The following is a 17690-nucleotide window of genomic DNA, read 5'->3' on the forward strand; positions in this document are numbered from 1 at the left end:
CTCCCCCAATTTAATATGTTTTTCCCCTCTTGGAAGACTCTTCACAACTAGGAGTCGGTTCTGAGGTCAGGTTGAATGTGGTAAACATTGCTGGTACAAAACTGCCATTTCAGAATTTTGAGATTAGGAGTAACTTCCCTAGGAACTTTATCAATGATTAACGCTTCATTCAGATTCCTCATTCGCTTGTTCTTTTTGAACCAACATCAAAGAATTGAAGTTTACACTTGAATGAAGGTCAAAGAGAAAACAAAACCTAACTAATATGTCGGTGGTCATTTGCTATGGGGAAAAATGAGCAGTTATTTCCCTTCCTCTCAGCCAGGCTTTTCATCAGTCTGTCTTCCATTATGTTTTTCACTTCTTGCATGCTCACTCACACACATTCAACTTTTCAGGATATAATATCCCATATAATGTTCTTTATTCTAAAACATCTCCCTCCCCCCACACCCCAGTTTTTCTTGAATGATACTCTGGTTGCATATCCATATTTAGAGGAGTTTGCCAAAATAACAAGTTGAAAGCTGTTGCATAGCAACCAAGTATGTGGGGCTTTCTAGGAAGAGAAATCAGAAGGATGGGTTAGCAATTATCTTCCCTCAAAGGGGAGTGTCTCAAAACTGTAATCTTTATTTTCTTGTCTAGGGAACTACCTTTTGTGGGAAAAATGCATTTTTTAGTATATATAGTAGTCCTATAAATCCTGGGCAATATTTTCTGTCATGTTGTCTTCTCAAACAAGCTAGTCTGGTTTTAGTTCATGGCGGGGAAAATGAGATGAACTTGAGGAACACAGTGGAGGAAGCCACGTCTGAAGAGTCTTTACCTAAGATAATTAGCAAGTCTCTCTGAGAAAAACATAACTAGTAAACTGGGAGTATGCTAGTCTCAAAAGGAAGGTGGGGAAGTTTAACTTATTAAGCAAATACATTTTCCATCATCTCTTGCTAACAAAAAAAAATTTAAACAGTCTTATTTATACTAGGCTTCATGTTTAATTTTACTCAGTCTCTGGCATTTTGGTGCCTGAGTGGTATGCAGAATGGAAAGTTTTAAGGCATGGCCTAAAGGAATGTTACAGAGACTAATAGGGTGAAAGATCTGTCTTGTGATCATTGTACATTCATTTTTAGATCTAATGGGCTGCAGGTCAGGGAAACTAAAAGAAAAAAGAAAAAGTGAACTTGGGAAGAAAGTCAGGACTTGCTGAATATGTGGGCACTCAACTGCATATTCTATACAAATGACATGAAATTAGTGATGTAAGCTACGAAGCTTTACTGTACATTTGAGCTCATTTTGTATTTAACTCTGTGTTGTGCAATTGCAGTACTAGACTGAAAAGTTTAGTAATATGTGTGTCCTTCGTGCCTGCCATTGCTTTCATGTTTTCCCCTCTCTCCACAGCTGGATGAGGGCACACCTCCAGATCCAAAGGGAACATTTGTTGATTATCAAACTACGGTAGTGAAATATTCTAAAGCCATTGCTGTAACAGCACAGGAAATGGTAAGAGAAACTAGCAAATGTTCTATAAAATAGCTGGGTAACAGCTATCGAGTATGTGTAAGAAATTGAAACAGCTGTACAGTGTTAATCTTGAACCAATTCCGACTGGAGCCTTTTCTTTGTGACATCGACTTTCGGTTGATCTGTTTTGTGGGTAGGCAAAATAAGGGTGTTGCCACCATTTCCTGGACTTCTTCATTGGAACCTGATTGTATGATGGACAGAAGTGTACTACCAGCAGAGTCATTCTACTGCATCTCTCTCTGGCTAACTCAAAGTACAGGGCTTTAAAGAGTATATGCTATTCTCTTTACTTTGCTGCCCAAAAGAACAAGCTGTGAAAACAGGAGAGAACACCTTAGGAGGCCTGTGCTAGAACTTGACAGTAACCAAAAGAGATGCCTCCATGAGGAAGAGGGTGGAGGGAATGGGGTAGAAATACAGCGTTCGGGAACAAGTGAAGTGAAGGATAAAGGAAGTTATGCTGATTACTGGGGAGAGAATGACGTTAGGAATAGCAGTAGTACAAAACTCTGTCCACCATGTCATTATTGATCTGTTTTGGGCCCAGCTGATTTAGACTGTTGTAGACGTTGATATGATTTATACCCCCATCAAGAGAATAATACTTGAGCTGTTCTGTTACTTGAACCTGTCTTGAAACAATGGTTTGACTGTGCCAGAACATTTTATGGCGGAGGATTTCTTTCCACTAGAGGGTAAACTAAGACCAAGCAATTCATTTCATTAATTTGATCGTGAAGCAGTCTGTTAACATACCACAGCTGGTTTTAAACAGACTTGTCTAGCCAGTTTTACAATTTAAAAGTTGAGTGGCTATATTCCTCCTACTGTAATGGGAAAAGGCATCGAATTTGGAAGTCCTTGTTAATGGTTTTTTGGCATGAGATGTATACATTAGTGGAATGTGATGTCAAGTACTTCTCATGAGGCTTACTTTTTATGAGAAACAAATAAAGGTATGTATTGAAACAGCTTTAATCAACCCTTCAAATCACTGGAATCTTGTCCTATCATAAGTTTCTTGCTGACCTACATTAGCCCTTTGGGGTGTGATATTTAATTATTCTTTAACTTTATCCCTTAATTGAGATCAAACCTTGCAAGACAATTGTTAAATTCATGAAATGAGCAATGGTCAAATTCTTGTTTTCTCTCACAGAATTCCCGGTGATGTGATTCACTTGGGCCAGGGCCGCCCAGAGGATTCCGGGGGTCTTCGGCGGCGGGGGGCCCTTCCGTTCCGGGACCCGCCGCCGAAGTGCCCCGAAAACCCGCGGCGGGAGCCCCCCACCGCCGAATTACCGCCAAAGCGGGACCCGCCGCCGACGTGCAGCCCGGTCTTCAGCGGTAATTTGGCGGCGGGGGGCCCCCGCCACGGGTCTTCGGGGCACTTCGGCGTGGTCCCGAACGCAGGGCCCCCGCCAATTACCGCCAAGACCGGGCGGCACGTCGGGCGGCGGGTCCCGCCGGCGGTATCGCCAGTGGGGGTCCTTCTGCCCGGAGCAGAAGGACCCCGCTGGCGAAGACCGGGAGCGAAGAAGCTCCTGCGCCTCTTGCCCCGCCCCCTCTGGGCAGCCCTGACCCTATCCACCGCCCCCCAGAACACCCACAATCCAACCCCCCCATTCCCTGCCCCCTCCCCCAACCTCTGCCCTGACTGTCCCGAGGGCTCCCTGCCCCTTAGCCAACCCCCCCGGCCCCAGCCTCTTACCCCCGGCTCCCTCCTCGCCCGGAGCCTCAGCGCCTCGCAGAACAGCCGCAGCGTGTCCCCGGCGGGGCCTGAGCTCCGTCCCGCTCAGAGCCGCGTGGTGAGGGGCTGGGAGCTCCGGGCTCAGCGGAGGGAGCAGAGCTCAGCCCGAAGCTCCCAGCCCCGCCCCCTCATCACGCGGCTCTGGGCGGGGCGGGGCTCAGGGGCCCCGCTGGAGACAGGGCGCTTGATGCGCTGAGGCTCCAGGAGAGGGGCGGAGGCGGGAGCCTCCGCTCTTCTCTTGGGGGCCCCTGCGGAGCCCGGGGCCCGGGGCAAATTGCCCCCTTTGCCCCCCCCTCTGGGCGGCCCTGACTTGAGCATAAAATGAAGTGGGGCGGGATCTTTGGCTAATTAGGTCCTTTCTTGATTCTGATGATTCATACTAATGGTTAATATAATAAACTGTATTAATCCGTTAGGAAAGAATACTCTACCTTTTTTAAATATAAGGATAATATTATTGCACGCTACCAAAAAAAAACCTACATAGCTGTGAAAAAAAAAAAAAGAGAGAGAGAGAGAATCTTTGCAGGTACTGTAGTGAGTTGTCATTTCAACAGATAGCAGTTAGCTCTTCTCCATGCACATTAGGAATTTGTCTAAGGCCAGTTTATGGTTTTATCCAAAGGCTGGAATGTCAGTCCTTTCTCCTGTTTTCACAAGCAGAAATGGAACAATGTCACCTTCATAGAATTGGCAGATACTCCAGGAAAAGTTTCACTTTTTGTGCTCCCAAATCAGAAACTCTTCATTTTGTACATTTCCAGCCGTTTCCTGCTTGCCCCAGAGGTCTTGCACGTTCTGAGAGTCTTAGGAGCCACTTAAGATCCTTCCACTCCACATCATGGTGACCCTCAGTGGGGCTGAGGAGGGTCTAGAAGAGAGTGGGTTGCTTAGCCCATCAGTGCCAAACGGAGGGGGCGGCTGTTGTGCAGTGTGAAGCACTCTCCCCCCCCCACCCTTCTACTCCTCCCCAAATTCACCTACTAAGCTGAGAGTATTGAGTGCTTTTGCAGTCGTCTACTGTACTGAGGAGTGAATTTCCATTTCTAACTGCCCCTCAGTTACTTTGTGTTCTGTGGGTGCCTAGTTACTGTGGTTCTAATAAAGCATGTTTGCTTGTCTTTTCGGCTCATAGAATTCTAGCTAGAAACTGAATTGCTACGACAGCAGCAGGTACCCTATCACCGGTGCTGCAAAAGCATACTTGTGTGCTTCTAGGCAATGTAGAGTATTAACAAGCTGGTTTTATGCCTGTCATTGTTTTATTGCTTGTTTTCTTTTTTCAGATGACTAAGTCGGTTACTAACCCGGAGGAGTTGGGAGGACTTGCATCACAAATGACAAATGACTATGGGCATTTGGCTCTCCAGGGCCGAATGGCAGCAGTTACAGCTGAACCAGAGGAGGTCTGCAGTTTTTAGACCTCTAAACTCTGAATGCACAGTGTTGTCAACATTAAGTATTCTCTTGCACTTTAAAATAGGGGGAGGGAAATGGGGTATGGTAACCAAAGACAGTACTCCACCCAGTTGCTATAATGCAGCTGCAGTTATCCCCAAGTCTGAGTCTTCTCTTGTGCAGTCAAATAGAAAATAGGGTTACAACCTTCTGGTAGTAGGGGTGTTTTCTCTGAAACATTTCTGAGATAATTTAAAAGGAATACAGTAAATATTTTCCTAGACAGGGAAATTCTGTTTACTGTACTTCAGTCTTGTCAACCATCTGTTTGTCCAACATGTAGGAAGACAGTCTCTGTCCCATTGTCACTGGAAATATTGGGTAGTAAGACACGTGGGGTGGGATTTTCAGAAGGATTCCACCTGGGCCTAACATTGCATTATAGGCCCCATTCCATGGTTTCAGATCTGGAGATCTGTACTCAAACCTCTCTCTCTTCCACCAGATTTCATGTTTGGGCCTATTTGTCTTAGCACTCCATCAGTACCTTTTAAAAAGAGTCGATTCAAGCATATAGCATACACAACTAGATAAAAGCTTTAATGCTATTATTTTTTCTGAAGGGAAGGGGGAACTAGTAGAAAATGTTTACATTCCATCTTGTTGGAATAAAGTCCAAAATATTGCTATCTTCGTTTTCATCACAGTTGAATCATAAGTCAGCCACTGTTTGCCATTACAGTCCCTATATATCTTATGTAGGCTATCTAATCTACCCATTTTGCACCACTTTCACTACTGTGGTATATGACCACCTGTGAAAAACATCTGTAGATAGATATTTATTTACAATACAGACACAGCCTGGCACAATACTGTGTACGTATATATACACGTAGGCTGTAACATGCATTCTGTTGCAGCATTGCTCATGCAAAGTGTATGTGAGTGAAGAGCTGCAGAATACAGCAAAACATTTTCTATTAATATTTAAGTTTTTAAACAAGTTTGTTTCTACTGTTCTTATCCCTTTTTATCTCACTTTTTGTGAAATGTCTCGGGCACTAGTTTTCTGTTAGGAATGTTACAAATTAGCAAATATTAGAGGCCAAAGAAAGTAAGCTTTTAATTTCTAAAAGTGTGTGTGTTCACACCACAAGCCAAATTATAGGAGTTACTCACCAAGTCAGAGGACAGAAACATCCAATCAATCGTGAACAACTCAATGTCGATCATCAAATATTTGAAACAAATTGCTTGCAACACTACACAGACAAGAACTGTTCTCCAGAATAACTGGAAAGTTTCCAACTGCTTGCAGGCAACCTGGAAACAGAAAATTGGAGACATTTCTCTAGTTATTCACCACTGATCATTTTCCTCCAGTCTCATGATTTGATGAATCACATAAACATACTTTTTTCTCCTCTCCTCAAACCATTTCACATGTACCAGGGTTTCTCAAACTTCATTGCACTGCGACCCTTTTTCTGACAACAAAAATTATTACAGGACTTCAGAAAGGAAGACCAAAGCCTGAGCCCCACCACCCCGGGGATCATCCGAGGCTGGGGGACCAAAGCCGAAGCCCCAGGGCTTCAGCCACAGGCAGGGTGCCTGTAACTTGAGCCCTGCCGCCCAGAGCTGAAGCTCTCTGGCTTTGTCTTCTGCCCCGGGTGGCGGGGCTCGGACTTCAGCTTTGGACCCAGGCTCCAGCAAGTCTAAGCCAGCCCTGGCAACCCCATTAAAACGGGGTCCCAACCACTGTTTGAGAACCGCTGACATATACCATACTGCACTGAGAGGGAGATTCTGAGAGATAATAGGAGGAAGGGAATGGTCGTTGTCCTCTTTCTCCATCATGTGTATGGTACTCAGGGCATGATTAAAAATCTTGGAATCAGTGAAGATGACTGCTTTTCCCTATTGATTCTTAGACTGTTGGTGTTTAGCTCCATTGGCCAGTTACAGTGTCAGATTATCAAGACAAAAGACCTTCACACAGCTTTTGACTAATTTATTACACCTCCCCACTGACAGTTCACTTGAGTTTTTTTTAAATATTCTTGGTGCTGAATAGCTAAGTCAAAATCAATGGCTTATATTCATCATGGGTGCTGTTAGACACACTGAACATTCATTTATGAAAATAGTGCACATTAACTTCAGCTTTAAGTAGAAATAATTTCATTATTGAAAATAATAGCTGCAATTCCTACTTACTTATTAACCAAAATACACACACAATTATATGTGAACGTATGTAGCAGTACTAAATAAAACTAGCATTGGTTCGTATTTCTCAGACCACACTGCTCAACTCCATTTCAAGATTAATAGTAAATCCGAAATAGTGATGCTTTTAGAGGTATGTGTAGGTTTGGCTATTTTATAGGGATGTGCTAAGTATTGGAGAACAAATTAATAGCCAAGAACTTGTGCTAGATTCATCTGTGAATGAAACCGAGGTACTCCGGACTAAGCTTCCATACTCCTCAACCTAGTTTGATCAGAGTGGAGGAGGAGCCTGTATGCCTTGAGGTCAGCTCGCCCTGAGAACAAGCAGTTCATTTTTGCTTTATACCTTGGGCAATGAAATATTACAGTATGGAGGCGTACACATTTTTGTGACGTTTCTACTATCTTTTAGAAATACCTAAATTAGACTTGGGTAAATTTCCTGTGCTAATCACATAAGACATGTCCAGATTCTGATCCCCTAACTCAGGTGAAATAGTATTCCTCCTTCATGAGTGGTCCCATTGAAGTTGAAGGGATCACGTGTGGATTAAGATACTACTTAGCATGAATAAGGGATGTCAGAATCTGGCCCTCCTTTATGATCTTTGCAGGAACTGTACTGGTGGGCAAGTATTTGCAACAAAAATTGTGCAAGTTTTACGTTTCCATTTATACAAAGCCTCAGCATTCTAAGTACCTTCTTTGTCTCCTATCTCCCCTTCCCCACAATTTGTTGCCTATCTAGATAGGGTTCCAGATCAGGACTCGGGTGCAGGATCTTGGTCATGGATGTATCTTTCTAGTACAGAAAGCTGGAGCTCTACAGATTTGCCCTACGGACAGCTACACCAAGAGGGAGTTGATAGAGTGTGCTCGTGCTGTCACTGAAAAGGTAAGATGGCCCTTGTTGTTTCATAGATTCAGAAGGGATCGTTGTGATCATCTAGTCTGACCTCTTGTATAACACAAGTCACAGACCTTCCCCCAAATAATTCCTAGAGCTAGGGTGACCAGATGTCCCAATTTTATAGGGACAGTTCCAATTTTTGGGTCTTTTTCTTATATAGGCGCCTATAACCCCCACCCCCCCCCACCCCCGCCATCCAAGTTTTTCACACTTGCTGTCTGGTCACCCTGCCTAGAGCAGATCTTGTTTAAAAAAAAAAAAATTCCAGTCTTGATTTAACAGTTGTCAGTGACGGATCCCTTGGTTAAATTGTTCCATTGGTTAATTACACTCACAGTTAAAAATCTACGCCTAATGTCTAGTCTGAATTTGTCTAGCTTCAACTTCCAGCCATTGGATCGTCTTATACTTTATACTTAAATTATGATGGGGTTTTCTCAGATTTCATCATTTTGAGGCAGATACACTGTGAACACTGCATAGCTAGCAGTGGGTCGCTGTTAGCAGAGTGTTAAAATTCAAGATCCAGTGACACTTCCCATGAGATGGGGATTGCCCTATAGCCCTTGGCCAAGGTTCATCCCCTCCCCACCATCCCTCTGGTATTAGTGTGTCTCACTTGTTCACCTGGCTGTTTTTTTCCTTCCCAGCAGTAGCTTCATTTCAGTGGTTCTGATATATACATATTCCAAACAAATGATTTGGGATTTACAGCACTTACACATCCACTCTTGGGAGCCCAAATTCTCAGTGTCTGCCATGTTGCTAGGCCAGAGTAACTAACTGAAGATACAAACTACGCTTCTCTATTTGAAAGACACACTGTAGTTTGACATAAAATACCATTTTGATGTAGTGATCTGTTATGACACGGTGGCTGTAGTACTGCTAGTAAATGAATACCCCCGAAGGGAAAATGGAGTAACTACTGTGCCTCTTCACCTCTTGGCATAGTCTCACAATATGGACTTGTGCACTGCGCCAGCATTTAGGGTTGGGTTCTTTATTCTGAATCAGGGATGGGGAGATCACTATAGCACTGAAGCAGAAGAGTGGGAAGAGCTGTGTAGTGTGGGACAACACCGATTTGTCTTTTAAACAAGCTGCATGACAGAGTTGAGTTGCCAAGAGCTTCAGTCATCCTTGTGATCACGTTACTGGGGAACACCATAGATTGCTGAAAAGTAATTGTGACACTGAAATAAATGCACCGACCTCCTTTATTGACTGTGCAGACTACTGTAAGATAATTGGAATTCTTATTTATTGTAGCTGGGGGAAGCTTTTCCTTTCATTTAGATATTATGGAAGATGAGTGGTTACACTATTGATTGCAGAGTGTCATTATTTATATGCAGAGCAGATGCAGTTAAGGCCTCCATGATCTGCTCATTTATTGTGTATCCCGCTTGATCAGGAGACAGCCTTTTCCTACTGTGAAAGACAAATGCCAATAGCAGGCTTCCTTCTATGGAAAAACTAATCAAACCTGCTAATGTGCAGATAGAGCAGGCAGGGGAAGGGAAAGGGAGAGGTTTATCGTAGATTGTGAAATGAGATCACAAAATGAATTGCACCTGTTGATTCTCCTCACAGGAGTTAATTTAACTCAGAAATCAGTTCATTATGCTTTGTTTTAACGTGACCCTCTTTTTTATTTTCCTGTTTCCAGGTTTCCTTAGTTCTGTCTGCCCTTCAAGCGGGAAACAAAGGGACTCAGGCTTGTATCACTGCAGCTAGTGCTGTGTCGGGGATAATTGCAGATCTGGACACAACTATCATGTTTGCTACAGCTGGAACCCTTAATGCTGAGAACAATGAATCATTTGCGGATCACAGGTCAGTGATACCGAAAAAGCTGGTGGAGGGGGCTGGCTGCAGCAAAGGGGGCGGGGGGCAATAGATAAATGTCCTGCTAATGGCAAACAGAGGGAGTGGAGATGCAGTTTTCCTGCCTTTTCAAACCCCTAATAATGAAGCCAAATGAGCAGAGGAGCAAGAGAGAAATAGGAAAGCGTTGGGGCAGCGCTTCAAAAGCTGGGTAAAGTAGCCTGTATAGTAAAAGCAAATTCCATTTTGCCCATTTATGGGGGAGAGGAAATTTTAAGTAATAGCTGGATAATTTCTCAACTGTTTCAAAAGAAAACCTCAAAGATCAGTTTTATCCAAATTTTTTAATAAATCCATTTCTATATTTCATTCTTAACTGATTGTTACACTGTGATCCTAGTATGAAAAATTAACTGTCCACGCATTCAAAGAGAAATAGTTTACCGATGTTTTTTGCAAGACTTATTTTTGACTTTATGGCTTTTTCTTCGGTGGGTTACTAAATGCACTTTCCCACTGTTGATGTTGGAGATTATTAATGGAAGAGATGCTGGAGTGTCAATGATGATGGCATTTGGTGAGATGATGACACAGTTTCCTTCTGATAGTGTCTGAAATAGAATGAGAGATTTGCAGCATCCAGGCCATTATTCTCCTCATATTAAAAAGCTGATTCTAATGGTCAAGACTGAGCTGTTGCGTAACAGCACAATTGGCCTACACTGCCAGCATTTAACTCAGTACAGTGCCAGTGGCTTGAGAAGTATAAAAAGTGCAATGCAGCCCAAATTATTGCAGCTTTATATAGCAAAAGTTAGAGTTCATTTTTATCGTCAAATAATAAGTTTGTTAAATGCTGTGTGACAAGTGTGAAGACAAGGTCCTGCTTCAAAGAGCTGAACATTGAAATGCAAGATTGGAATGCAAAAAAAGACACAGAGGCTGAGCAGTGATGATTAGCAGTAATTTCGTTCATAGAATCATAGAATATCTGAGTTGGAAGGGACCTCAGGAGGTCATCTAGTCTAACCCCCTGCTCAAAGCAGGACCAATTCCACCAACTAAATCATCCCAACCAGGGCTTTGTCAAGCCTGACCTTAAAAACCTCTAAGGAAGGAGATTCCACCACCTCCCGAGTGCTTCACCACCCTCCTAGTGAAAAAGTTTTTCCTAATATCCAACCTAAGCCTCCCCCACTGCAACTTGAGACCATTACTCTTTGTTCTGTCAGCAGGTACCACTGAGAATAGTCTAGATCCATCCTCTTTGGAACCCCCTTTCAGGTAGTTGAAAGCAGCTATCAAATCCCCCCCTCATTCTTCTCTTCTGCAGGCTAAACAATCCCAGTTCCCTCAGCTTCTCCTCATAAGTGATGTACTCCAGCCCCCTAATCATTTTTGTTGCCCTCCGCTGGACTCTTTCCAATTTTTCCACATCCTTCTTGTAGTGTGGGGCCCAAAACTGGACACAGTCCTCCAGATGTGGCCTCACCAATGTCGAATAGAGGGGAATGATCACGTCCCTCGATCTGCTGGCAATGCCCCTAATTATACAGCCCAAAATGCCGTTAGCCTTCTTGGCAACAAGGGCACACTGTTGACTCATATCCAGCTTCTCGTCCACTGTAACCCCTATGTCCTTTTCTGCAGAACTGCTTCTTAGCTATTCGGTCCCTAGTCTGTAGCAGTGCATGGGATTCTTCCGTCCTAAGTGCAGGACTCTGCACTTGTCCTTGTTGAACCTCATCAGATTTATTTTGGCCCAATCCTCTAATTTGTCTAGGTCCCTCTGTATCCTACCCCTACCCTCCAGCGTATCTACCACTCCTCCCAGTTAGTGTCATCTGCAAACATGCTGAGAGTGCAGTCCATGCCATCCTCCAGATCATTAATGAAGATATTGAACAAAACTGGCCCCAGGACCGACCCCTGGGGTACTCCGCTTGATACCGGCTGCCAACATGGAGCCATTGATCACTACCCATTGAGCCTGACGTTCTAGCCAGCTTTCTATCCACCTTATAGTCCATTCATCCAGCCCATACTTCTTGTGGGAGACAGTATCAAAAGCTTTGCTAAAGTCAAGGAATAACACATCCACCGCTTTCCCCTCATCCACAGAGCCAGTTATCTCCTCATAGAAGGCAATTAGGTTTAGTCAGGCATGACTTGCCCTTGGTGAATCCATGCTGACTGTTCCTGATCACTTTCCTCTCCTCTAAGTGCTTCAGAATTGATTCCTTGAGGATCTGTTCCATGATTTTTACAGGGACTGAGGTGAGGCTGACTGGCCTGTAGTTCCCCAGATCTTCCTCCTTCCCTTTTCTAAAGATGGGAACTACATTAGCCTTTTTCCAGTCATCCAGGACCTCCCCCGATCGCCATGAGTTTTCAAAGATAATGGCCAATGGCTCTACAATCACATCCACCAACTCCTTTAGCACCCTCGGATGCAGCACATCTGGCCCAATGGACTTGTGCTCGTCCAGTTTTTCTAAATAGTCCCGAACCACTTCTTTCTCCACAGAGGGCTGGTCACCTTCTTCCCATACTGTGCTGCCCAGTGCAGCAGTCTGGGAACTGACCTTGTTCGTGAAGACAGAGGCAAAAAAGCATTGAGTACATTAGCTTTTTCCACATCCTCTGTCACTAGGTTGCCTCCCTCATTCAATAAGGGGCCCACACTTTCCTTGACTTTCTTCTTGTTGCTAACATACCAGAAGAAACCCTTCTTGTTACTCTTAACATCTCTTGATAGCTGCAACTCCAAGTGTGATTTGGCCTTCCTGATTTCACTTCTGCATGCCTGAGCAATATTTTTATACTCCTCCCTGGTCATTTATCCAATCTTCCACTTCTTGTAAGCTTCTTCTTTGTGTTTAAGATCAGCAAGGATTTTACTGTTAAGCCAAGCTGGTCTCCTGCCGTATACTATTCTTTCTACACATCGGGATGTTTTTTTCCTGCAACCTCTATAAGGATTCTTTAAAATACAGCCAGCTGTCCTGGACTTCTTTCCCCCTCATGTTATTCTCCCAGGGGATGCTGCCCATCAGTTCCCTGAGGGAGTCAGAGTCTGCTTTTCTGAAGTCCAGGGTCCGTATTCTGCTGCTCTCCTTTCTTCCTTGTGTCAGGATCCTGAACTCGACCATCTCATGGTCACTGCCTCCCAGGTTCCCATCCACTTTTGCTTCCTCTACTAATTCTTCCTGGTTTGTGAGCAGCAAGTCAAGAAGAGCTCTGCCCCTAGTTGGTTCCTCCAGCACTTGCACCAGGAAATTGTCCCCTACACTTTCCAAAAACTTCTGTGCACTGCTGTATTGCTCTACCAGCAGATATCAGGGTGATTAAAATCTCCCATGAGAACCAGGGCCTGCAATCTAGTAACGTCTGCTAGTTGCCAGAAGAAAGCCTCGTCCACCTCATCCCCCTGGTCTGGTGGTTGATAACAGACTCCCACCACGACATCACCCTTGTTGCTCACACTTCTAAACTTATTCCAGAGACTGTCAGGTTTTTCTGCAGTTTCATACTGGAGCTCTGAACAGTCATACTCCTCTCGTACATACAGTGCAACTCCCTCACCTTTTCTGCCCTGCCTGTCCTTCCGGAACAGTTTATATCTATCAATGACAGTATTCCAGTCATGTGAGTTATCCCACCAAGTCTCTGTTATTCCAATCACATCATAGTTCCTTGACTGTGCCAGGACTTCCAGTTCTCCCTGCTTGTTTCCCAGGCTTCTTGCATTTGTGTATAGGCACTTAAGATAACTCGCTGATTGTCCTGCTTTCTCGGTCTGAGGCAGGAGTCCTCCCCTCTTGCACTCTCCTGCTCGTGCTTCCTCCCGGTATCCCATTTCCCCACTTACCTCAGGGCTTTGGTCTCCAGTTAACCTAGTTTAAAGCCTCCTCACTAGGTTAGCCAGCCTGCTTGCGAAGATGCTCGTCCCTCTCTTTATTAGGTGGAGCCTGTCTCTGCCTAGCACTCCTCCTTCTTGGAACACTATCCCATGGCCGAAGAATCCAAAGCCTTCTCTCCGATACTACCTGCGTAGCCATTCATTGACTTCCACAATTTGACGGTCTCTACTCAGGCCTTTTCCTGCACAGGGAGGATGGATGATAACACCACTTGCGCCTCAAACTCCTTTATCCTTCTTCCCAGAGCCACGTAGTTCCACGTTCCTTATTTTGTTACCTAACCTATCACTTCTTTGAAGGGACGTCTAGCGGTTATGTATGTCCTTTCAGACCATTTGCTCAGGGAAGGGCTAAAGCTTTTATGCAGAGGCTTAAATGGAATATGCAAAGTGTGTATGTATAAACGCAGGTTGGGGTGAGGGGAACAAAGCAACAGTGTGGTGTCCATGTACAGTTTTGTTGAACAGTTTCTCCTCCTTACAGTACATCTTAATATTGTACCTCAAAACTTACTTTTGCTGTTAAAAATAGCAATCTTGTTTGGGAAGGAGACAGATAAGCAAAGAGCTCAAACAGAGTCCAGGAGTTAAAAACTCAGTATGTTTTGTATATTGCATTATAAAACATAATTCAGTTCTAATTAAAACTTCCTTTAAAGCAAAAACCCAAACTGCTGTCTACTGTCTCTTTGCATTCAAAAGATATTACCTGCTTTTTGCATTGTGTCTGTGTTTTATAATCTTTAATTGCTGTGGGAAGTGCAGCAATTGATCTTTTTTCAGTAAAGCTGGACAATCATTTTGATTTCCTTTTACCTAAATGAGTAATTGGAGTAAGAGAGTATGCATGAAACAGCTGCTATGTAAGAGCAGATTTTTCCAAATTCTGAATATATGGATTTAATACTGTGCACTTCCAACGTAATTGAAGATTGCCCCATTTCTATAAAAAGAAACATACTTTCCAACTAGTATGCTCTCATGAGTTATCTTACCATAGGCCTTGTTTAAACTGGAGTTTAAAGGTGTGATGTTAGTATGTGGTTTGCCTTGAATTCTACGTTAAACTGGTCAAGATAAATCCTAGGAGAGAGCCTGTACTTAAACTCAACCAGTTGTGCATTGCAATGTGCCTTGTCTAGACCAGATTTTTAATGTGTGTGACCATGCATTGGCTAATATGTTGACATCACACTTTTAAATCCTTGTTTAAAGAAGTTACAACTTTTTCCCTCCACTATATCTAGAAATCCTGAGAATTCCAGTTGCTGGGTTTTGTGCGGGTTTTGTTTATTTCTAAGCTTACTCTTTTTATGTTCAGTAAAGCATAAGGGCTGTGGGTCTGGCAGCTCTCAACCCTTCACTTTTGTTTTCTAACCTTTTTTCTGAAGTTCGGTCCTCACGATAGTTGACTGGATGGTCTGTTCTTTCCTCTGAATATGGGGGCAGGAGTTGAAATGTTTTAGATTTGTCTGCCTGAAGAGTTTATGTGAAGGGAAAAAAAAGATATCAATCATGTTTTCTGCAGCTTCTCCCTTTCCCATCCTCCCCCACAAATCATTATTTTCTTTTCCATAGAACGTGCTGGTGGAGTTTTGACAACTGGTAGTTACAGCATGGCTTGGCTTAATCTCTCCACATTAGGAGCCAGTGCTCCCTCCCTCTCCCTATTCCCATATCTCATTTCCTTTCAAGAGGAAGTCATTTCATTGAGTCATCCTGAGTCTGGTGTGTTGACAACCTGAAACGTAATGCATCTGTTCGAAGTGAGAATTGCAACCTGACTTCAGCGTTGTAGCTAGGATTATCACTAGTAGACACTGGTATGCTGACCTACATACAGCCCTTTGTCTACGTAGCACTTTCTCTGTTAGTCAGGACAATTTTGAATAGCTGCTTTTTTTTCTCTTCTCTCTTTCCCCTCTCCTGCTTCCCTTTTTTCCCCAGGGAAAATATCCTGAAAACAGCAAAAGCTTTAGTTGAAGATACAAAATTGCTTGTCTCTGGGGCTGCCTCAAGTCAGGATAAACTAGCCCAAGCTGCTCAGTCATCGGCTGCCACCATCACACAACTAGCAGAGGTGGTAAAACTGGGAGCAGCCAGCCTGGGATCAGATGACCCTGAAACACAGGTATGAGGGGCTGCGGGAGCAGAAAATAGACCAATGTTTGTACTGTTTAAAGACATGGAGAATATCACAGAATTGAGAACTCTGGAGGTACAGTGTAATTTTTTTTAAAGTTTCTTTCAGTGGAACTGAGCCTTCCAGGTCAGTTAGGCATTTAGGAAAATTTTACCCACAAATAGCACAAACCTTGCAGTGCCTCTCTTGAATGATTTGCGGTTGAATCAGGCACCTCCCCTCTTCAAAAAATAATGCTGCAAAAATGGACAAGACTTGGTATAGGGTGTCTGATCCTTCCCCCACCAGTTTTGGAATTTTTTTTGCAAGAATATTCTCCAATGCCTTGTTTTTAAATGGCTCATCGTGAAGTTTCCCTTGGGAGACTATCCCATAGTTTAATTGATTTCACTGCTAGAAAGTTTTTCATTGAGTTTAAGACGAAGCTAAACACCCGTTGTTATTTGTATGGTGTGAAAAGTATGCTAGAACTTCACAGATATTTCTGGATTATTTTACTCTCTTTTAAATAATTTAATTCTTCAAAGTAGATTCAATTAAACATTTAATTGTTGTTTGAATCCTGGTGAAATGTGGGCTGGTGTATGCACAGATGTGTCTGTGTTAGTAAATTAATCTGAAAATGTCTGATTGTTTGAGGTACTGGAAAAAAATGTGTATCTCACTCTCCTTTGACCTCACATATGATCTTTGTTCCAGTGTCAACTTCCAGAGCATTCCTCTGGGGGGGGAATATTTTTGAAACAGAAAATGTTTGCTTCAGGAGCAATTTTTTTGATAACTTCATATTTCAAACTAGCAACACTGGGGAATTTTAAGTATTTATTACACTTCCTGGCTTTGTCTTCCAGTAAAGGCTGACAATACCAGTTTGCCAGTAAAAACCACACAGCACTAGCAATTACTTTTTTGTACCACTTGTATATGTGGTGTGATAATCCATAGTGGGGGGTGGAGGAAGGAGTTCAAATTATAGTATTAAGTATAGTGTGTGTCTGAAGGTACAGACATTTTCAATACCTTCTGCACAAGGTACCAAGATACAAAATGTAACTTTTCCATATAAGTTAAAAGCTCATTTTACTCAGGCTGCTGAAGCCACAGAAGCATGAAGTTGAGAGAGAGAGAGAGTGTGTGTGTGTGTGGCCATTGTTGTATAACACAGATAGATAGAGAAGTGGGAACTGTACCAATCTACATTAGGTCTTAGGGTCTTGTATTTTCCTCGTTGCTAATCAAAGAGGTTCTGAGTTACCAAAGCTTGAATAAGCTTTCACAAGAAAGCGAAGATTCTAACTTGGCCATAGATTGTAATAAACTGCAAACAGGCTGAACTGAGGCAGTGCTAACCTTTTTATTTCCTATCCATTACTGAGAAGTAATAGATCCATGTTGTCAAGTATCAGAGGGGTAGCCTCCGATGAAGTGGGTATTCACCCACGAAAGCTCATGCTCCAAAATGTCTGTTAGTCTAATAAGGTGCCACAGGATTCTTTGCTGCTTTTACAGATCCATGTTGTTGTTTTTTTTCTGGAGCGGTCCCATTTTCCATGCATGTTATCACTTAGAAAAAGGTTAGAATTGTGCTGATATCACTAAACCAAAGTAAAAGGTTGAAGGTATCTGACCACTTAGCAGATGAGCAGATGGGGAAAAGGATTTTGGGGGAGAGAGTTATTCTGATGTTTCTTGGAAATAATTAATGTGCTCATGGGGAGGGGCATAATAGATTTTTTTTTCCCCTGTACTTGGTTTGGGAGACAATTTACTTGAATTTGACTGCTGCTGACTCTAACCTCAGGCAAGTTATTCATCATTTAGTTCCTTGGGGGCTCTTAGGAGACTAGGCTATATAAAACTTCCTTTTCCCTGAAATGGAGTGTTTCCCTTATGTCCAGGGTATACCAAGTACATTTGATCTGCTTACGTCTGTCAGAATAGTAGCTGACGTCACAGTAAATGG

General features: G+C 43.2%; 1 protein-coding gene across 3 annotated transcripts in view; it reads left to right on the forward strand.

Annotated features, from left to right (window-relative positions):
- TLN2 (talin 2) overlaps positions 1-17690 on the forward strand; it is a 355208-nt gene that overhangs the window by 290756 nt on the left and 46762 nt on the right. For all 3 annotated transcript variants that reach the window (XM_039491188.1, XM_039491190.1, XM_039491189.1), the window contains 5 exons: positions 1411-1512; positions 4573-4692; positions 7671-7817; positions 9505-9671; positions 15532-15715. In XM_039491188.1, coding sequence (XP_039347122.1) covers positions 1411-1512; positions 4573-4692; positions 7671-7817; positions 9505-9671; positions 15532-15715 — 720 coding nt within the window. The remainder of the gene's footprint in view (positions 1-1410; positions 1513-4572; positions 4693-7670; positions 7818-9504; positions 9672-15531; positions 15716-17690) is intronic.

This window comes from Mauremys reevesii, linkage group 10 (genome assembly GCF_016161935.1).
Source record: "Mauremys reevesii isolate NIE-2019 linkage group 10, ASM1616193v1, whole genome shotgun sequence".
Taxonomy (NCBI): domain Eukaryota; kingdom Metazoa; phylum Chordata; order Testudines; family Geoemydidae; genus Mauremys; species Mauremys reevesii.